A 22,600-nucleotide genomic window follows, 5' to 3' on the forward strand; every position below is an offset into this window, starting at 1 on the left:
TTGATAGAATGTTCTATGTTAAATTAATAAAATCATTGGCTTTGAAACTACACATGAAAACATTTTAATATTAATAAAATTGTGGCGACATCCAAGAGGGGACTTGTGATTTTAAAAGTTGATGAGATGTTGTAAATTTACTCATTTATGATAAAAGTCCATTCATAAAATCACACCATGAATACGTTTGAATATACAATGATGTCATTTGTTTCAGCGCAAAGAGGCACAAAGAGACATTATGAAAGATTTGACATTCAAGGGAATATCTTCATTAGAAAGCCTGAACATTTTGAAAATATTTAATAAAAGCAATGGTAATTGCAACATTATTTTTAACTATGATGCTAAATCTAGTGAAATGTATTTTTCCTCCATTTATGACATCAGAATACATGTAATCACTTTTACTGCGATAATGATAATGCTCCTTTGTCATAAAGATTGCTAACGTTTGTTGATGCACGACCAGCATTCAAGCTCAGGTCTCAGTTTTGTGTTATGTCTTAAAAAAAACATTTCATTTCCTAGTCAATTAATAAGAAACAGTAGTTACCTTTACAGAAAATGTGCCTTAAGCCTTTCTATTTCTTTCACTTTGTAACATGCAAAAACGGTGTCTTATACTTTTTTTAGTCAATAAGAAGAAAACACATAGCTAGATCTGACCTTATACTGAGTTTATTGAATCCAAAAAAATCAAACGTGTTCATGCAACATTGCTGAAACAGTAGCATAAAAATGTTCCCAGTGAAATGAGTTTCCCATGGTAAGAATAAAAAAAAAAAAACGAGGATTCAAAATAGTACGTAACACCAGATTGGCACGTCTAACAGGATTTGAACCACGGGTCCTATGTGTTTGACACCCCCGCCAAAGTGAATTAATGCTTTCACTACACTGTGCACTGTTCTTTAGCTTAACATATGCATGTGGCAAATGTGTTTTGACACCAAAGCTCAACTTATAAGACAAACTGGAGTTTGCAAAGTAATTTGGCACAAACTTTTGCTTGAAAGTGATTAATAGTAGCCTCACTTTTCATGGAGAAAAATCTGCGGCAGGATGCTGAGCTGAAGTCGAAGATTTGTGCTAAATCTCTTCTTTAAACCCAAACATGTCCAAAGCTGTGTTTTTTTTTTTTTTTTTTTAACTAAGCAGTGGTCTCACTGAAATGATTTTTTTTAACTCAGCTCTCTTGCTGACTTGGTGTTGGGGGATTGGGGGGGGGGGTCTAACAGAGGAGGGAGGAGGAGGGGGGGGGGGGGGCAATACGGGGTCACACAGGAGGAGATGTGGGAGGGAGGGAGAGAGAGAGAGAGAGGGGGGGGGGGGTGCATTTTCTTTCTCTTCGGGCTTCAGGAAAGAAAGGGAGGAAGCCAGAGCAGAGGAGCCCAAACCAAGTGAGGAGAGATGGCTGGTGGGGGAGGGACTGGAGCGAGAGCGCAGCTTATTGGTAGGCTGCAGTCCTCTCACTGGATGGATTGACTGAGCACGGGTCGAATTACACCATTTGCCGTAGCTTTAGTTTGTTTTTCTCCCAGTCAGGAGAAGTTGATTCACTACGACGCGCAAATTGTTATTATTATTTTTTTATTATTATTATTCCTGGGATTTACACCAACACAAACGGATACAAAATAATCCATTCCGATGAGGTGAGTCGTTGGATATACTTTGTTGTGCAGTGAAAGTCGAGGAGAGAAAGAAAGAGGAGGAAAAAAAAAAAACTAGAGAGAAGTCTTTACTGGGAAACACAATATTTCTTCTGACCACGTCGCTATGCCGCTCTGCAAAACTGATGGTTGCGGGACAGAAATAGTTCAGGTTGGGACTATTTTTACTCGCACTTCGTGCCCCGTCTCTCTTCATTCATTCCTCATAGAGCTGACAAAATGAATCTATCCGAGGGTTTGGAAGCGTGTTGCAAAGCGCAGCAAGAGAGGAGAAACCATTTAAAAAAAAAACAAAAAAAAAACTGTTTACTGTGCGTTTTTCCTTGCAGGAAAAGTCGCCTTCCTATTCGAACTGCAGTCACCTTTATTACTGCAAGCTCTCGTGCATCATACAAAGTTATATGATCGGTGTTTTTTAGTAAAATAAAAAAGGAAAAGGAAAAAAAAAACAAGCGCAATGAGAGTGTGAGTTGTGCGTAAATGTGATTGTTGTGTTGGATGTGCGCTGCACGCGCGTTTTAAATCAGTTGATCACACGTGAAGTCAGAGAGCGGGGTGGCGAGGATAGCGCATCGTTAATGTTTATGTCTTTTCCCTCTGGTTTCCAAAGTTAATCGTAGTGGAAGGGGGTGGGAGAGAGAGAGAGAGAGAGAGGGAGGGGGTGTGTTGGAGAGGGGGGGGGGGGGGTTGTAGCGGTGTACGGAGGGAGGGGGCTGTGTGGTCGTGGCAGAGCTTTTGAAGATCACTCATCAGAGCGCAGGGGCCCGGGGACTGAGACGCAGCCACTGTGCCGAACGCTCACCGTGCGGCGAGCGGAGCGCAAATCTGTGCGCAAACTGGATCAAATAAGAAAACAGAGAAAAAAGTGGTGTCCGCATGGAGCTCAGAATAACAGGAATATTACGTGCTGGGTGTTTGCTCGCAAATGGATTACCAAAGGAATACGATAATCAGTCGGACTGCCCCGTTCACGTGTGAATTCGGATACTTGAGGTAGGTGTCCTCGGTGAATTTTAATTATGGATAAAGAGGAGACTTTCCTTTTTCTTTTTCTTTTTTTTTTTCTGTGTTGTAGCATTAATGTGGACCTTGGACCTGATAGAGGACACACATCTCGCTTCTTTTCTCTACTTTGTGAACAAAATATATACAAAAGAGTCGCTCAATTCAAAATGCGTTGCTGAAAACCTTCAAACGGACACGACTAAACTGCAAGAGTTAAAGCCTAATAAACAGAAAAAAGTGTGTGTATTATGTTAGTTGAAATCATCGCAGCTCATCATCTCTTATTGTTGTGAGTCGTCTCACACGTTTCAAGGCACAAATGAAGGTATTTTCTTGGTTTTTGTACCCATGCTCACACCGCCTTGGAATAAAGATAACCTTATTTGACAGGCAAACACACGGAGGTTGTTAAACAATTTTAAAAAAAATGATTGGCACATTGCCAGGAAGTCTGTGTTTGCTCATTATTTAGTGAATTTAACCTATTCTCATCATTCTATGGGTATTTCTGACATTAGATAGTGGATAGATGGTGCGCTGGTAACCTTTTTGGAGGCAGAGCTGAACGGAAGCCCAGCCCTGTGCGCTTGCATTAAGTGCTGTGGAGGCAGTTAAAACGCAGCCCCATCACTGTTGTCACTCCACCGCTGTCCCCCGCGCCTTTGTTGTCTTTTGTATGAGTCCTACATGTGGACTAAAGGGCTCTGAAAAGATTTACCACGGACAAAACTTGAATGCCTTTATGCCCCTCTCTGTCCGCACAAAGCAAGCATTAGATCCCGGGCTGCTGCGTGGATTGTGTGCGCAAAACGGGAGCGGAAGGCACACATGCAACACTTGGAGGGAGGAAAATATATATATATAATGAAACGAATGAAGAAACTGAAAAAAAAAAGAAGCATCTAATGGTTCATGTGTTTTCCCGAGAAGTTTCACAGGTATGAAGGTGTGGGTAGTTTTTGGAGCTTAAAAGAAAGTAATATTAGAAAACGAAAACAGGCAGGAATAAGAATTTTTAAATGATTCTTTAAAGTTGTCATTAAATCATGATTTTGTGTGCAAAATTTGTAGCTTTTTGTCGATTAAACTTAATGATTTCGTTTTGTAACCAAAATGTAAGTGTTTTGCTCACACAGCAGGGAAGCCTAAAGTATAAAGGAAGATGTGCCCGTTTCCATGAAAATCCACAACGTTTGAACTCGCAGACATCAGAGAGTTTATTTCTACCTCTGAAATTACAAATTAGATACCGGCAGGAGCGCCACACTTTACAGCCTGGTCAAACATCAGAACCAGCTTTGGGTTTGTTGACAGCACAGCTGGCCGGCGTGTCTCACTTCGCCTCAGTGGCCACAGGGTCAGAACTCGGTGACCAGAACGACCACCGTTAACCTCCGCCACAGCCGGCTGTAACCCCAGAACAGCCACCATTAAACCATACAGTGATCAGTATTAACCCTGTGTAACCTTATGGTACCCCTAAACTGCTCATCACAAATCATACTGTTTAGTACTTAATTTTTAGAGTTTTAAAAGTTTGACACTGTGTTGCACCGTTTGTAGTCGGCGTGTTTATGTAGTTTCCTTTGTTCCTCATAGAAGTCCCTTTTGGGATCCACCCCCCACCCCAAAAAACCAGCTCTTCTAAAGATAGGTCCACTGACCGGGGGTGGGGCTCCATTGTGTGGAGTTGCCCAAAGCCCCTTTTGTTTCTTGATCACACCTGCAGCTCAGGCCCCCATTGTGCTCCACCACAGCAAAACCACCGCTGAGAACAGCCTCTCTCCTGTTTCACTCCTCCTCTTGCCAAGGTAGAGAAGAAATAGAGCGGAGCACCATTTAGGGTGGTACAGCCTCCTCTTGCCAAATCTCTGAAGCAACAAGTCCAACCAAGCCCCTCTGAGATGATCCTAAGGTAAATAGCACGCGATTTGGGGTAGTGGTTATTACTGAAGTGGGGGAAAAGGCATAGCAATCATTTCCGGGCCTGTGTGGCAGCAAGCTCTAATCATTTTGCTGGCTCGCTCTCCTGTGTGGCTAAATCTCGATTATAGGACACATCCAGGACTGGATCCAGGCTGGACAGACTGTCAACGCAGTCTTTCTTAAACATGAAGGGGCACACGCATTAAGTACGGGGATTGAAATGCGTGAAACGGAACGCCTGGGCTATCTGATTCCCTGTGCTGTTTGGTTTACAGCTCAGCGTGGTGCAAGATGACAAGTTTAGCTGCCTCAAGCAGGAACAGCCATTGTTCTGCTGGGATTACATCCACCCATCGCATTCACACACAATTTACCAGACCTCACGCACCACTGTTGTTTGCCATCCTTTTATTATCCCCAATTCCTCCCGATAGGACGTCCCCACAAAAAACACATCCATCCAGTCCTGCAGTGGACGGGACTTTATGTCTTACATATGCCAGTGAAAGCACAGCGAAGAAGAGTACCGGTATATGTGTTAATCTGTCATTTTAAGCCTGGAACACCAAAGCTTCAGCTGTAACTACCAGAATTGGGCTACAGACCCCCGACACCCACCATCAGCAGAAAAAGCAAGCCACAAGATCCCCCTCCCCCTCTCCCCTCCCCATGTTTAACACCGTGGGCCTGAGCCAACAACACCAGCAGGGAAAGTGCGTGGTCGTAGGACATTGAAAAGCCTGTAATAACAGAGGTAGTGTGAGGCAAGACTGAATGGTTCTGGAGTTGCGTGACAAGCCCATCATCTCTAGGCTTGTTGAGGCCTATATGTGTGTGCGCACGCACACACACACACACACACACACACACACACACACTGGAGGGCATGAACCATAGAGTGCAAAAATAAATATATATATAGTCAATAGAAAACATGCTGGGCTCACGAGAGATTGAGAAGTAATTTTAGATCACTGACCTCTGGATGTCTTGTGTTTCTGTTTTACATTAAAGTTACTGAGGAAAGCCTCCGCTGCCGCACCGTGGCTATTACCGTGCAAGGAATCATGGGAGATGAGCTTCTGCCTCTGCTTGGAGTGTTTTATTATTTTTTTTCTCTCCAGATTTGTTTAGTGAAGGAGAAGGGCAGAAGAAAAAAAAAAAAGCGGTGTGAATTCGAGAGCTTTTGAAGAGGCGAGAAACAGCAGGACTGTACATTTTAACAAGTGAGAAAATTATTTACCTGTGAATTCAGCCAAGTTTGGAGCCTGAGCACTGCCTACAGCATATACGAAAGGACAGAATCGTAGGGGTTGGTTTATTTACTCCTCAAAAGTCTTCTTATTTTTTCCCTGTTGGTTTCAGGTTGATATCACATATCCAGCATGCAGTATCTATTCCTGGTGGAGGGTAGAACGTCAGTCTATTACGGGTTACCATGACACAATTGTTGATGCAAGTGCATCTGAGGCAGCCAGTAAAAACAACAAAAAAAAAGCTGTGATGCTTTTGAGGAACACTCTTTTCAGAGTGGTGTCATCATTTCTTGTTTCAATTAAGTGTTTCACTATAGATCTGGGAGCTTGTGGGTATAGATCTGTGGGTCTTTTGTGGCCAGAGATTCATTTGTGTGCAGATTAGAATTGGTGATCGGTGCAGCATCATTAATGTTTGCAGTTATAGGAGGAAAAAGCAAGCTCTCAGCTTTCATAGTATCTTACTATTTTGTCAAAACATCAAGCCTGTAATTTTACTATTAAGTAGACTAATTGAGATGAAGCGGCGTCTGATCCGGGCCTTCCATTACTGCCATAATGACATTGCTCTTTCAAAGCCCTCAGCATCCCTCTGAACAGCCGTGATTACACACTGTTGATTACTAAAACACGTTGGCATTACCCTATTTCCAGCTCACCACCATTTGCACTCTTTTAAGTGACACATCATCATACTGTAACTCCAGAGACTAAAATTGGATGAAAAGTGCCTGGAAAAAATACATCATACTTCATATCAGCATGTTGGCAGAAATGTTATGCATCCATTTTATTTGTGTGTGTGTGTGTGTGTGTCTGTGTAGAACATATACTTACACACAGCTGGCATGCTGTTTTGTATTGTTGTTGTCAGGTAAACATCTCTCATTGCATAATTTACTGCATGACAGCCAAGTGTGTTATGATTCATTCGCTTCACAGCCATATGTGTTATACTTTATTTATTGTTTGGAATAAAGGGGTTTCAGGCAGTTCAGAATTGGCTCATCAACCAGACTTTAAGAGTTACAGTGTACTCATGTGGCCACAGCGATACGGTAAAGTCCATAGATTGCCCCTTCTGGCTGCTGATCTGCCATGTTTCCTGTGTGGATCAATCAAAACACTAATGGCTTGGCGGGCAGGGTTCACAGACAGCACTGGAGCAGGTGTGCTTTGGGGCTAATTGAAAAATGAGTCAATATGGTGTGTGAGTGTACATGTGCACGCGCACACACACACACACACACACACACCAGCCTTTGCATTACACTATTTGAAAGAGTGATTATGTATGTGCAACCGTGTGTATGTGTGTGCATCCCAGTGTGCTCCGAGCTAATCCATCCCTCTGCCTGTGTGACGTCTCCCAGTAAATTGTTTATATCCGTTCAGGCTTTGCCTGCATGAATAATTTGTTTGCCTTATAAATATTTGAATGTACACCGATCATTAATATGCACAGACACAGCCTGTCTCTAAAGTACTCCTCTACACACCAACGTACACACTAAGCCCCTGCCACTCCCACAGTTAATCATTCCCAATGTAGTTATTGGCGTATCATGTCTGTAATCGCATGCTGCACAAACCGCCGTCCCCGAAAAAGTCTACCGCGTCATAACAATCGAATCGCAAAAAAGAAAGCCATGATACAACTATGAGTGAATCACTGCACTGCAATAAAGCACAGAGGCCCCGAGGAAAGGCGAGAGGCAATAACAACAAACGGATCGCTGATGGCGGTTCGCTGAGGTCAGAGCAGAGGCCGTGCAAGTGATGGTGATGAAGTTGCAATGTGCTGATTAGTGTTGAGCTGGCCCAGTACTAACCAATCAGAGCACAGATGTACTGTGACAGCAGGCCTGCCACACTTCTAACAGAGTGGACTTCCGCTGCATCCAACACACACTGAGACACCCCACCGGTCATTTGGCTGACCTTCCCTCAGACAGCAGATGCAGGGAACGGTGGAGGGGAAACGCCAAGCAACTGTGTCTGAAAGCTCAGTCATCAATAAAACAGGAACTATATTTCATAGCCATTAAGTTTGTGTTTTACTTACATACTAGACAACAAGCATTTGGTTGTTCCTGTGTTAAAAATTGGACCCACAATGCGAGTATGTAGCAGGAGTATAGATGCAACATGACATTTATGACACGTCAAAGCAACAAAATCTTGTTCTTTTTGTGTATGTGTTTCCAGGTAACATCTCCACCAGTGTGAAACAGGAAGTGTCGCCTGTGAGCAGCCATGGGCCAGAGAGCTGTGCTTCTGCTCAGTGAGCTGCTGCTGCTGCTGCTGACAGCTTCACGCACTCTCCTCGCAGTCAGCTTCCCGGAGGACACCGTACCCCTCGATGTCGTTGACGCACACTGTGAGTGCACACGCAAATGAGCTCAGCAGAGACGGGGGGGGGGGGGGGGTGTTGAAATTACAGTTGTTACAATGCCACTGAACATGCATCAGCAATCCCTAATATATACTTTTTACACACTACGGTTGCTATAGTGTTACACACCGAGTTGAGACAAATGCTGGCAGCCTCCTCACTCGTGTCTGTGTCGGCAGTTCATTACACAGCATGCCATATCCATGCTAATAAAATCAATCTGGTATATGGGCAGTCATAGCCTAAAGTGGATTTCATTTTCATTTCTGTGATGTACTGGTACAACAGAGAGATATGCTGACATAAGCAGCTATTACCGCACAGACACAATGAAACGTAGATCTGATAGTGGACGATATAGAGTGTTCCTTTTGTATTTGCTGTGCCATTACCCTAATTGCAGGAGAACTGTTAGAAACCACATGCACAGCATATCAATGTGCATATCGTAGAGCACAGTTAAATAGAGCAACGGGGAAGTGTTATTTATTTGTGCAAGTGTCTGGCAATTTCCTATGAACAGTGTGTGTGTGTGTTGGATGTCTTTGCAGTTTCACGGAGGTACCCTGTGTTCAGAGGCCGGCCCTCTGGCAACGAGTCACAGCATCGCCTCGACTTTCAGCTGATGACCAAGATACAGGACACACTGTTCATTGCTGGCAGGTAAATCCACAACACGCACTATCTCTATCTTTTTTCTTTCCCTTTCACACGTCCCTCCATCCCAACACACTCATTCACTCTTTGGCAGGTAAACAGTGGCATAAGAGGGGAAAGGCTCTTAGTGTTATTGGATCTGTGGCCTTTAGGCCTGCATCTGATGTATATAGTGCCGGTATTGATCCCAGAGAGACGTCTATCATCCCGACTTGCACGCTGTCAGGGAATTCTTGGCATCTTTACATGTCTTTTTGATATTTACGGGCACTGGGATTAATCCTGCAGCAGAGCGCTAATATTGTTGTAGGAAATCATTTCGACACATTCAGTGTAAGACTCCCTCCTGTCGAGATCCTGTCATCAGCAACACATGTATACATATGTGTTGTCAGGTGGATCTGACTCCTGTAAAAATGTGTCCATTTGTATTTGTTTCCTTTTTTTTTTATTAAATCAAATGGTGAAATCAGATTGTGTCCTTCTAGAAAACAAATACCTCATCATGCATGATTCCCTCTAGTGACAAGTAGAGTGGAGAAAACTGCACATTATAGCAAATCAATAAATCAGGAATCAATGCAAATGAGCTGTGAACCATGCATCACATTGCATCTGCTGATGAAAAAAAAAAAACATTTAGCCAGTCGTGTGAATGTTCAGACACATGGATTCCAAGTTGTGCTGTAGCAATGAGTTACATTTTTTGTTTTTGTTTGTCCACAGAGATCAGGTGTACCTTGTCAGTCTGAGAGAGGCCTACAGGAATGAGATCATTCCTTACAGGGTAAGATTCTCGCCACAAGCTGCTCCCTCGATCCACAAACAGTAAAAGGGCTCCATAGAAAATACAATCCCGTTCATCACAAACTAGACAGGTTGTAAAATGATAGAGAGGAAAAAGGGGGCGACTGTCTATATGTGTGTGTGTGTGTGTGTGTGTGTGTGTGTGTGTGTGTGTGTGTGTGTGTGTGTGTGTGTGTGTGTGTGTGTGTGTGTGTGTGTGTGTGTGTGTGTGTGTGTGTGTGTGTGTGTGTGTGTGTGTGTGTGTGTGTGTATTTCTATCATGCAAGTGTCTAATATGAGTATTTTCTTTTACAGAAGCTAACCTGGCGATCAGGACAAGATGACAGAGAAATGTGTGCTGTCAAAGGAAAACACAGAGTACGTATAAAAATGCCATTGGCCACATAGATTTATTTCCCTTGCTTTCTGCTTCTTTTCTTTGAAAAAATAACAAAGTAATCTCACATGCTGTCTGTCTTTCGCCAGGACGAGTGCCACAACTTCATCAAAGTGCTTGTACCCAGAAACGATGACCTGGTGTTTATCTGCGGTACCAATGGCTTCAACCCGATGTGCAGATACTACAGGGTCAGTATTGTATTGTACTGTATAGATAGTACTTTGAGCAGTACGCCATTTGTTTCATTTTCCTTTTTAAATACATTTAACTAAAGTCATGTCACCGATTTACATTTTTGCTCCTTCTTTAGTGTGTGCTCGTTTTTGATTGTATCTCCTGACAACCATCCATTATTGTGTGGGTGATTGCTGTGTTCCTCTACAGCTGGATAACCTAGAGTTTGATGGGGAAGAGATCAATGGGCTGGCACGGTGCCCGTTTGACTCCAAGCAAACCAACGTTGCCCTTTTCGCTGGTACGGGTCAAACGCGCACCATCCCACACACGTAGTTAGCCCTGCTGAAGAAAAAGTAATGTGTTCCTACTTATGCTCTCATTATCACCTCTGTCTCTTTGCCACTGTGAAACTGTGCCTGCAGCGATAACAACTCAGCCAATTAAGCCTTATAAGAGAGGAGAAACAACAAAGCATTGAAGAGCAGTGTATTCCCGTGTTTTTAGACAATGTTTCTGCTTTCTTTTCAGAGGGGAAACTGTATTCTGCAACTGTAGCTGACTTCCAGGCCAGTGATGCTGTCATCTATCGCAGCATGGGTGATGGATCAGCCTTGAGAACCATCAAATATGACTCTAAATGGCTGAAAGGTACATGAATGCCTCTTCATCACTCTGAATCTTTATGCCTCTCTCTTGTTGCTTTCCTGAAGATGCATGTGTCTACCTGCCAGCCAACTAAATGCCCACAGTGTTTTGGTATGGTATACGTATGCACGGAGCTGTCAGCGCTGTTTTTGGAGTGATAGAGAGCTCTCCTGCCTTGCCAAGCTCCATGGGGATATGGCCTGTTCTCTCCCAGGCAATCTAGGTCACCCCCAGTCATATACAGCCTTGTACAAATCCCTGAAATATTCAACATGCACAGTGGTGGTGACGGTGCAGAAATACACTTCAACTCTCTGCCTCTGTCTCTCCTTCAGAACCTCATTTCCTGCACGCAGCAGAGTATGGGAATTATGTGTACTTTTTCTACAGAGAGATTGCAGTGGAGCACAGCAATCTGGGAAAGGTAAGACAGCACACCTGCCGTTTTGTAAAGCATTACATATTCCACACAGATATCCAGTATGCAGGCCTCCTTCCAAAAAACCCCCCCCAAAAAAACGCACATGTCCCTCGGCGCATGTGTTCCCGCCACAAATGGGCCCACTGGTAATGGGGCCCGTTCAGGCGATGACACAACGTCACATTTGAATGCACAAGAAATTTCAACCACCAGTGTTTCAGAGGAATGTTAGACTAATGTAAAACCATTACACAGTGAGGGGATTTGCTTCGCAGAGATTGCACGCTTTGTGTCTGCCTCTTCCTGTGACATGCACACACACACACACACACACATACACCCACACATGCAGAGGGCATTAGGATGTTCCGTATTTGAAGCCAACTTCAGATTTGACCATGCCTCATCCTGAGCTGTCTGGCCATGCCACAGGAAGCCGGCATCCTCCATCAGCCACCGGCTAATAAATATTTCAACCATACTAATGCTGGGGTGACACCTGGCCTCTGATGGAGGTTTGCACTGGTTAATTATTTAAACTGCCAAAGCCAGCTGCTTCACGTACTTCATTTATACGCTAAGCGTTGGTAATATGTGCAATCTAACACACTTTCACATGCTGCTGCATTTTAGTCAGTCGTGGCCATTGGATTTTCTTTTTCTTTTTTTTTTCATTTGCTCCAGTCGGGGCGAACAATCTCCACGCACTAAGTTAAAGACGAGAGTGTGTGTCTGTTAAGTCATCTGTGCCAAGTTGCTACAGGATGGAGAAATGCATTATTCAACATGTTGGAAGTGTTTTTAGCGACATCCACTGAGATGCCTCCTTCTTCAACTGGCCTAAGTCCTCTTTTAAACCCCCGCTCCTTGTAGGTTGTGTATTCCCGTGTGGCTCGAATCTGTAAAAATGACGTGGGAGGGTCACAGCGGGTGCTGGAAAAGCACTGGACATCTTTTGTGAAGGCGAGGCTGAACTGCTCCGTGCCAGGAGAGTCCTTCTTCTACTTCGACGTGCTTCAGTCCATCACTGATATCATCGACATCAATGGGGTTCCCTCAGTGGTGGGCGTGTTCACCACTCAGATGAACAGGTGAGACTCAGCTGATTTAAAATGAAGTAATCAATTCTTAAAACTTGTGCCAAATCAAACACGCAAATCTGCCAGTGCAATCAAGAGGAAAGCAGCCAAAACACTTTCTGCCATCAAACGTATGGAGTATAAAGATGTTCGGAGATGCCTGGATGTCACAGCGGTACCTCCCTCTGTCTGCAGTATCCCAGGGTCAGCAGTTTGTGCCTTCTCCATGGCTGACATAGAGAAAGTTTTCTGGGGCCGATTCAAAGAACAGAAGACTCCTGACTCGGTGTGGACTGCATATCCAGAGGAGAAGTTGCCCAAACCTCGGTATGAATGACTTCTTTCAGAAATACCCAACTTTTAAACCTTGTCAATCCAAACAAAAAACAATTAAACAAAAAACAATTAAACAAAATAGCGCAGTATTTTAAACATGGCCTTTCATTAATCAGCAGCCGTTCACCATCTGCTATTCTCATCTCTTACCAACTTTTCTTTGTCCAGGTTAAACCCAATGAAATCAAATCTTTTTCAGGAGTATCGGACCAGGTTATTAGCTTTGACCCAGCACACACATTCGACATCTGTTGGTGATTAAATAATTAATTTGGTATAATTAGATGTGTTGCATATTTAAGCTGTGTATAGTCAGCATGTATATTTGTGGCACTGCCCTGTGTCCAAAACACAAAGTCCACAGAACACCTCATTACGCTGGTAAATTATTGATGGAGGATAACTATGCAGATGCATATTTTATGTTTCCTACTGAGGCCTTTTTGTGATCCTAACAAGCATCTGTTCCATATCCCCCACCTTCTCGTTTCACTTTTCCATCTATTCCAACACGAGTTATTATCGCTCTGCGGTGTGTGATCACACAGGCTGATCTTTGACCTTTCGCCCCCTTTATTCCAGACCTGGGAGCTGTGCAGGTCATGGTCCAGCTGCGTCCTTTAAGAGCTCTGTGGAGTTCCCGGATGATACCCTGCAGTTCATCAAGTTGCACCCCCTCATGGACACAGCTGTGCCTTCCATTGGGGATGAGCCTTGGTTCACCAGAACACGAGTGAGGTAAATACTTAAGACTTTGTTGTTTTTACAAAGCACTCATATCATTATATTTATGTTACGATTATGTTAACATAAATAAAAAGACCAAAAACAATGCCTGTTAGATGAAATGCCCATAAGTGTAAGTGTGTACCGGTGTCTTTGCCTTTGCTCCCCATGACCATAACTTGGAGAAATTGTGCATAGTAGATGGATAGATGAGCCTTATTCAGCCATTTTCTGTACTGCTGTATCTAAATTAGGGTCACATGAGGCCAGAGCCAATCACAATCATAATCATTCCCAAGGCCCCTAAAGCTACTTATTTAACCACCAAATTTATTGACATTTCTAGAAGCCAGTGCTACACCTTCTTTTTACTTCTGCTATTATCAATATCCAGCAAAACATGAAAGTTAAATAACACTCGGAATACTTTCAAGGAAACTGACACACCAAAGAATAACAACTACACAGTGAAAAAGATGTATGAATTTAAAAAAGAAACGGTATTCCTGTTTTATATGTGATAATCCTGCTGTGAGTAACACCTGCTTCGCTGCTGTGTTTGAAGGTACAGGCTGACAGCTCTGGCAGTGGACAACGAGGCTGGACCCCACAAGAACTACACAGTGGTGTTCATAGGATCAGAGTCAGGTGTCGTCCTCAAGGTTTTAGCCAAGACCACTTCTGTGTCCCTGAATGACAGCCTGCTACTGGAGGAAATGGACATCTTTAACAGAGCCAAGTAGGGGCACATGCACTTTTCACCCATTCTCTGTCTGCCCTCGTTACCGTTTTCTCTTCCTCCTGCCCTCTGGCTGAGGAGTCAGCAAGTCTTAAAAGTGAAGCTTCCTGGCACAAATGGCAGAGTGCATCTGCTTTTTTTTGTGCATGCACAGTTTGTATGTCTGTGCGTTATGTGGCTATTTTTAGAAGCGAGCATGCACACTGCCACGTGTCAGAGGTTAAAATCCTGCTAAACTGTGAGAAAAAGCTTTATGCGACTCCTCCACCTAACAAGGGATTTAATCCACTGAGACTGAAATGAGAGACAGACTTATCTGATAGACCACTGATTAGGTTTCTCCCTTCCCTTTCCAGGTGCCTGTCTAACCATGAGGATGACAAGCGTGTCCTCTCACTGCATGTAGACAAAGACGCGCACAGCCTTTATGTTGCCTTTTCAAGCTGTGTCATCCGTGCTCCCCTGAGTCGCTGTGAAAGGCATTCCTCATGCCATAAGTAAGTGACGTCTTTGTGTGGGAGGCTAAAACGTGCCTCAAACAGTTCAGGTGTAGATTTGTGACTTTATTGTTTTGTTTTTCTGGTAAATGTCATAAAGAGAATGATAGCAGTCTATTACTTTAAGCCTTGTGGTTAATGTTCAGTCAGTCGCAAATGATTATAGGTCAGTTTTCTAGAATCATTAATTCAGTGTTACAATGGTGCACGTGTGTTTGTTTGTGTGCTATCAGGTCCTGTATTGCATCAAGGGATCCTTACTGTGGCTGGAAGCCTCATGGAGCCTGTGAGAGGATCCTACCTGGCGTTTTGTGAGTTGAAGCCCAAGCTGTAAACACAAACAAAAAAAACATTATGAATTAGAAACTCATATTAACCGACTTGTCTATGTATCTTACATCTGGTATTCTCCTTTTGTTGCTGAAATCCAGAACTGGGTATGAGCAGGATGTTGAATTTGGAAACACTGGCCATCTTGGAGACTGTCAAGGTACGGATCTCATTTCCATGCCATGCCATCCCATCGAGTCTAAGACATATAAACATCTACACACACACACAATATGCAAATGAAACACAAACTCATCTCCACATACACCATGAGCCTGCACACTTACACCAGTAACCACTCCAGTAACTTGCCCCCTACATTAGTCTATGTGCAGTATTAACACACATCTACATACAGTACATGACCACCTGTAACTAATGCTGCCTGTGAGGCAGAAACATGGACATGTACAATTCCCGGTCATGTTTAACTGGTGCAAATGAAAGAGGTCCTAAGATATCTCAAGGCTGGAAAACTTCATCTTTACTTATTTTACTTTTAAAGCCTTTGTCCCTTCATCTGTACCAGCTAAACATGACCCAGGCTGAACCTCAGTATTGATCAGAACCAGAGGGCCTCCAGTGAGAAAATAGACATCTAGCGAGTGCTTTATGTCACCATTGTTAAGCCAACTAAACTGCACTCTTGGTGTCTCTTCGGGGGTTTTAGTTTTTTTATTCTTTTACTTCTGAATTCCCTTATAATGATTTCTTGTCCTTTTAATTCTTTTAGCGTTTTTGGGCACTACTTCAGCGCCAGATTACAAATCATTTGGCGACCCTACCTCTGGTTAGTTTGATCTTTTACTCAAATGGTTTCTTTCCTTGAGTTCAGCATCTCCAACCCTTTGTTTTCACCACTGCTATCACTCATCTTTTCATTACCAAGCATCTCCTTGAATGCTACTGTCGCCAGCTTCATTTTCATTTCCACAAAGTACAGAACCACCAGGCAACATCGGTGCTCGTTCTCAGCACTGATTCACTTTCTTTGTTTTCATTTGTCACTTCCTGCTCTGATCCATCCACGTTGTTGCATGTCTTCCCTCAACTCTTTGGGATCCTTACTGTTGTGTACCAACTCCTCTTTGAATATGAGTATTCCCTGTTTTCCCTGTGAAATTGTCAAGTCAAAATACAACAACCTACTTTCATCAATCTGCAAATGTGAAAACTGAATATTTTATATGTGATCAGGTTTATTTTTTGTTTATTTTATCCCATTTGCCTATGCCTACTAACTGGGATGGTAACAGTGTGCTTTACACTCATCTGCACAGTTTGTTAACAGTTTGTTTGTCACCACAGACATGGAGTTTTCATCATCGTCCGTCACTGTCCAGCCCAGTGGGCCCATACTCCCCCCAGTACTCATACCCACTCAGAGCCCCAGCTCTGGGCCTGGTCCAGAGCTCTACGGCTCGGGCTTTGTGCAGCAGGATGACCCAGCCACCTCCCATTCTTTAGACTCTATCCCAGGGGGCCAAGAGGGTAAGGCCCACAGGGAGGCAGCCAGACTGCTGCTTTGATTTGATCTGATAGCTGCCAGAAACTCTCTTTCTAAGCCACTTTAATGAGAATCCACACATAAGGGCATATATGCAAACACATTCATGCACACCATGGCAGCTATTCAGGTTTTCCATTACCTAACATGACAGAATTTGATAGTCTCTTTTCATGAATATTTTATGTTGCTTTTCAAATGTTTTATTAGATTTAATTAATAATCTCTTAACCTTTTTTTCCCTCCTTATAAATTATTTTGCACTTGTTTTGGAATGAATCAACTCACACTCTGCATTCTCTCTTAGTTTCCTTAAAATCTTTGCTTTTGATTTTTGTCTCTGGCATTATAGATTTTTAACGATAGCACTAGTGACAGTTTAGCCTGGCTGGTAGATCATTGACTGGACCTGCACTGCCACATCACTGTTGTGGCCGCACGGTGGATGACTAACTCTTTCAATGTCTGTGGTTACTAACAAACCCTCTGTAGAGCAGCAGCTTTCTCAACACCTGGAAAGCAAACAGCACTTCTCTTCCCTCTCACCAATTTCCTGCTGGCTGGTCTTATGTGAAAAGATTGATTTTGCTGTCTACGATAAGAGGGAACTTTTAACCCTTTGGTACTGGATGCATGATTAAAAAAAACCTTCTAGAGGCAATGGTCAAAGCAACACTTCAGGTCTTCTCTCTTCAACTAACATATTGGGCTTCCTAAAGATGGTAAAAAGGATGTGGGTACATAACAGCATCTGCTAATCTCCATATTCCTTCTTCATTTTGGTTTAGATGGGTGTGTGTGTGTATATATATATATGTATATATATACATATATATATATATTAGGAAACACTTCAGCTGTGGGAGAATGGAGAGGTATCCTTCAGTGAGCACTTTGACTCATTTCACTGGGGGTTAACCATTACTTCAATGTTTGTAGGTGTGTGGGACATCCAGGCAGGGGAAACCAACCAGATGGTCCACATGAACATCCTCATCACCTGCGTGTTTGCTGCTTTTCTCATGGGGGCTCTCCTGGCTGGTCTGATTGTTTTCTGCTACCGAGACTCATTCCTCCGGAAACCAAGGCATGTCCACAAGGATGCCGAGTCTGCACCATCCTGCTCCGACTCCACCGGAAGCTTTGTCAAACTTAATGGCCTCTTTGACAGCCCTGTAAAGGTACAGCAAGAAAAAGCTACTTTAATGTCTTTCCTGAGCAAGATATACTGTAAGCATGTGACAAATCATATCCATTTGATTTTATTCACAGGAGTACCAAACCAACATCGACTCTCCCAAGCTGTACACCAATCTCATGAGCAATGGAAAAGATTTGAATACACCCAATGGTGACACCAAGACCATGATCCTGAGGGATGGCTGTCAACCGCCTGAGCTGGCTGCCCTGCCTACTCCCGAGTCCACCCCTGTGCTTCAGCAGAAAGGCCTACAGCCCATCAAGAACCAGTGGGAGAGGGCTCATGGGAAATCCAGTGGGCCTCGTAAGGAGTCCAACTCATCAGCCCAGAGTCCTCAGTTCCTGCCTTCATCTCCTGCTCCTGCTAACTCCAACGCCCATCATCTTGCGCTGGGACACTCGCACATACCCAGTGCAGTTGTGTTGCCCAATGCAACTCATGACCATCCTAACTTTGACAGTGGAGAGGATACACTGCCGCTGCCACATTCATCTGAAAAGAAGCCTAAGAATCCAGAATCAAAGGGAAGTAGAAAAGACCAGAAGAGGTCTGTTGATGCCAGAAATACCCTAAATGACCTTTTAAAACACCTTAATGACTCTGTGGCCAACCCTAAGGCCATTCTTCAGGAGGGTTCAGGGCCCCGCCCTAGACAGCACCTCACACTGGAGCCTATGGAGGAACTGACTGAATTACCCCCCAAGGTGCCCAGCCGTGAGGCATCCTTGTACTCTCCCTCTTCCTCCCTGCCAAGGCATAGCCCCACCAAGCGGGTTGATGTGCCCATGCCGAGCACTCCCACAACACCAACGGGAAGCCTGAGCATGGGGGGTACCCTGGAGAGGCAAAGAGGGGGGTACCAACTTCACCGGAGTGCTTCTCATAGGCACTCCTTATCCACTGCACCAAATGGGGTAACCATGGGGGTGTCTGTGTCTCGCCAACACAGTATGAACAGAGGGGGTTACATGCCCCCGACACCCCCCTCCAGACTTGACTCTCATGGTGGAATGATGGCGACAGGATTGCACTCAGCCCACCCACCCTCTGTATCCCGACAGAGCAGCTACAGTGGGCACGGCTCACTCCCCCGAACAGGGCTCAAAAGGACCCCATCGTTAAAGCCAGATGTGCCCCCTAAACCCAATGGGTTTTCACCACAGACTCCACAGATGCGAGTGGTCAATAAGTACAGTTATTAAAAACCACAGACACTTATGAGCGAGCTCCTGGCCGAGACAGGAGAGCTTTTAAGCCCTGAGGGTTGTGGGGGGTGAGGATGGAATGAGGCCTATTGTGTGTTTGTGTATCAACTTGAGGTGTGTCCCCGCTTCAAATGATATGCACATTCACTCACATTAGAAAGGGAAAAATCACACATATGGCCAAAGATACTCCTTGGGGCTTCTTTGCCTCTTTGACCCCCTCTCCCTCCCTTGTCATGGTAGCTATGGGATACGCACGGTGGACAGTGCTGCTCCCAGTTGTGACTGGGCTTGGGTGTTACCCGTTCCCATATTAGGTACGTGGTTTTGGACACCAGCAGGGGCCACTGCGGCGTATGTGCATGTGGCACCAGGTCAACACAGTGGAATACTTGAAGAATGGGTCTCATTTGTCACTGCCCTTGAGCACTGTCTTCCCACTAATGTGAACTGAACAGAGACGAGAGGTAGTCCATGCCTATGGAAGAAAAGTGGCAGAGGGCCTCACGAGAGGTAAATCAATAATCATAGTATGTGTGAGTGCGTTGCTAAAGATACATTTGACAGCAAACAGCTGATTCAAGCACCAAAAGAAGAGTATAAGTGTGCAACAAAAAAAAAAGGAGGTCCGTTGTGTGTTGGTGGAACTGAAAAGCTGTTTATGTAAAAACAGCACACAAAGTAGGCCTTCACACAAATTAATGGAGAGTGGTGCCACGTGCCAGAGGATGCACCTTAAGACCTATTTCAGACCTGAGTCACTGTCTTTCATTTCAACAATAATTTTTCCTCTCTGGTCTTTGTTGAACCTGCTTGAACCAAGCCTAAACCATACTTTGTTAGTCTGTAATGTTTCCGGAAATTGTGTTAGGCTGAGATACCATTGGTCATGCTAGGTGTAAACTGAAACAAGGACTCTTTAAAGTCACTGGGACATTTTTAGTACAGATGCTGCTATTGGTTTTTGGCGTAGGTGTTTGTCTTTGGTGCATTTTCGTTCTCTGCCAGGCTTGGATATACTCTGATTTGGGTGTACATCTACTCATGTGTGAGAGTATTTGTGTTATTTTGCAGACAGAAGCCAAGAAGTACAGTTTTAAACAACCAAACACACTAAAAAATTGATACACAGGAAAAATGCATCTCTCAAAGACTGGATCTTTCCTTAACCTCCACTGCCCGTGTGTAGGAAATTTACTGGTGGCTCAAAAGTTTTCTGTCTTTATGTAGCAATGGTATTAAGAAAAAAATGCATACATTTCTCATTGCATTCTTCAACAATTTTTGCAATAAAGTTATTTGGTTTTGTAATGTTTTACTGTTATTTTTCTGAATAATCTCACCATATAAGGCTAAAGCAACACCAATGGTTGAAGCCCATGTACATGAATACATTTCAGAGCTTTTGACTTTGTTTAGGCCATTATGTCCCCATATAATAGCATTTTCCCTCTTACATTAATCCTGTTAAAAATATAGTAGACTGAACCCAGAAAAATGCCCATAACGTTTGTGTCATCTGTCGTGCAGCCTCTTTGCGAGTGGCCAGTGTACAATCATCACAATATGTACCAATGTGTCCAAATTAGTCATGCTGGGAATGACGAGATCCTGTATATACTTAAATACTATAAATATGGAGTATAAATATTTTTAGGCAAGTGAACCTGAATCTGTGCATCGTGTGCCTTATTCACAAAACAAAATACTACAATTCTATAATATTGGTGATGTCAATTGGTCATTTGTATGTTACTGTCTGAAAATATATAAACAATTCTTACTCGTGAAATTTGAAATTCAGAAAGACGATGGAAAGTTGCTACCTAATCCCAACTGAAGTGATGCGGAACACAAATTGCCTGACACGTTTCTCTCAAGGATGCTAATCATACAAAAAAGATGTTAAAAGTGTATTATTGGAGTATAAATTAGTTTTTTCTGTTTTTACTGCCGCTGTTGAAACGACTGGTGTTGATCCACCACACAGAGGTGCCATGCAGTGAATGTATTTTCTTGACAGTGGGATGTAGGGTGGTGAGACCAAGCACTGTGGAGCAGTCGGCTCAACACAGCACATCCTGCCCACAGCCAATGTATCAACACAGTATTCACATGAAAAGCCGCCCGCTGGCATGGCCGACGGTCATGCAGAATCTGTTTTTTTTCCAGGGGATTGCAGTGACAGGAATTGTTTCTATTGGCCAGTAGGGAAGACCGAGGGGATCATTTCTCGTAGCAGTTGCTACATCATTTGGGTGACTTCTGCAATCCTATCAGAGTGTCAGTTGCCTGTTCAGCCCAAAGCCACATTTTGTTTACAAGTGATGATTGTATGTAAAGACTTTCTGCCTGTCATCTAAACCAGTGTTTGGGCTCTCTTTTCTACTTGACACATGCACACTGACATCACGAACAAATACACTTCAACATACACTGCTCAACTGCCTTGTACATTGCAATATGAACCAAGTTTTTCTGTTGCAATCTAAATTGAAGCCTTTATATTTCAGTCTGAGCTTGGTGTATGTGCAGATGATCCAGATTTTGTCATGTTTTTTTTCTGATTTAAGTACTGTGCAACATGAGAGGCCAGCTTGTATATATGATCTCCAGAGTATTTGAGCGTGTAGATATGTTGTAAAGTTGTACTGTGAATGTGTAAATAATAATGATGGTCTTTGTTTCATGATATTTTTTGTTGATTTTTTTAACACGGCATGTATAGTTGAAATAAAACATTACTGCACAGACAGTGGTTTTGGGGTTTGTTTGTTTTTTTTCCTTAGGAAGGACAGAGGACTTTGTAGAGAGGAGTTATCTCATCTCAGTTCTCTCAAGAGTCAGCTTGTTATCTCATGTCTGGTGCGTATGAATGGCAGATGAGAGAAGTTTCAATACTGATGTTTATGGCCTCGTTAATACAGCTTAACAATCGAAATATGCATTCGGTAATGACAGCATGACAAACGCAGGGGTAACATTGTGTGTGCTTTGGCTGGGCTTTGTGAGCTGGCTATCAGAGACACTAAGAGTCTCCAGGATGATTATGACTATTTTTAGAACTGGGTTGTTTTGATGTTAGGGGCCAGCCACACCAGATAGCATGTGGGAAAATTTCCAAAGTAGTATGTTACTGTAGACACCGAACATCTGGTCTAACTACTGCTTGAGGCAAATGATCTAAGCCGCCAATGAGCTAGGGAAGATTGCACAGACACGCACACCCGCACCCGCACCCACACACACACACACACACACACACACACACACACACTCCGGGACTTGCATGCATTTAGATGCATGCAATATAAACATCCAGAGCACGATGTTATGCCGATGAGGCTGATAAGACTGAGCGACTACAAAGCTGAAAGAAGTGATGGTTGGGTGCGGGGTAATCACTTTTCATGTATCCAATTTTCTGGTTGAAAAATAATTAAATTGTCCATCATAAATTACCTCTCCTTCGCACATATATATAAGACATGCCTCATGAACATCCTCCAAAGTACACAACTTTAGCTGGACTAATGTGTATTTGCACAAATACAAAAACAAGACGGACATATCTTTGATCAAACATGGCAATAAAATCACACATTTATCTATCTTGTAACTTGAAATTTTGACATT

General features: G+C 43.4%; 1 protein-coding gene across 3 annotated transcripts; it reads left to right on the top strand.

Annotated features, from left to right (window-relative positions):
* Positions 1-2,534: 2,534 nt before the first annotated feature.
* On the top strand, positions 2,535-21,678 carry sema6d (semaphorin 6D). Of its 3 annotated transcripts, XM_080515252.1 has the most exons (20): positions 2,535-2,669; positions 8,072-8,243; positions 8,810-8,921; positions 9,642-9,702; positions 10,017-10,079; positions 10,188-10,289; positions 10,486-10,576; positions 10,807-10,926; positions 11,259-11,347; positions 12,218-12,435; positions 12,619-12,750; positions 13,342-13,497; positions 14,051-14,224; positions 14,581-14,721; positions 14,955-15,032; positions 15,153-15,211; positions 15,785-15,841; positions 16,360-16,542; positions 17,498-17,739; positions 17,831-21,678. In XM_080515252.1, the coding sequence occupies exons 2-20, from the start codon at positions 8,120-8,122 to the stop codon at positions 18,959-18,961; spliced, it is 3,333 nt and encodes a 1,110-aa protein (XP_080371378.1). In that variant the 5' UTR covers positions 2,535-2,669; positions 8,072-8,119; the 3' UTR covers positions 18,962-21,678. The 3 variants fall into 3 exon arrangements, with proteins under 3 accessions (XP_080371378.1, XP_080371380.1, XP_080371379.1); XM_080515254.1 differs by lacking the exon at positions 16,360-16,542; XM_080515253.1 differs by lacking the exon at positions 15,785-15,841.
* Positions 21,679-22,600: the final 922 nt, after the last annotated feature.

The sequence above is a fragment of the Blennius ocellaris genome (assembly GCF_963422515.1).
Source record: "Blennius ocellaris genome assembly, chromosome: 1".
Lineage (NCBI taxonomy): Eukaryota > Metazoa > Chordata > Actinopteri > Blenniiformes > Blenniidae > Blennius > Blennius ocellaris.

Coding starts and splice junctions, on each gene's coding strand:
- sema6d (XM_080515252.1), top strand. CDS start 8,120: ATGGGCCAGAGAGCTGTGCTTCTGCTCAGTGAGCTGCTGCTGCTGCTG. Junction 12,436..12,618: donor TTCACCACTCAGATGAACAG/GTGAGACTCAGC, acceptor CTCTGTCTGCAG/TATCCCAGGGTCAGCAGTTT. Junction 13,498..14,050: donor TTCACCAGAACACGAGTGAG/GTAAATACTTAA, acceptor CTGTGTTTGAAG/GTACAGGCTGACAGCTCTGG.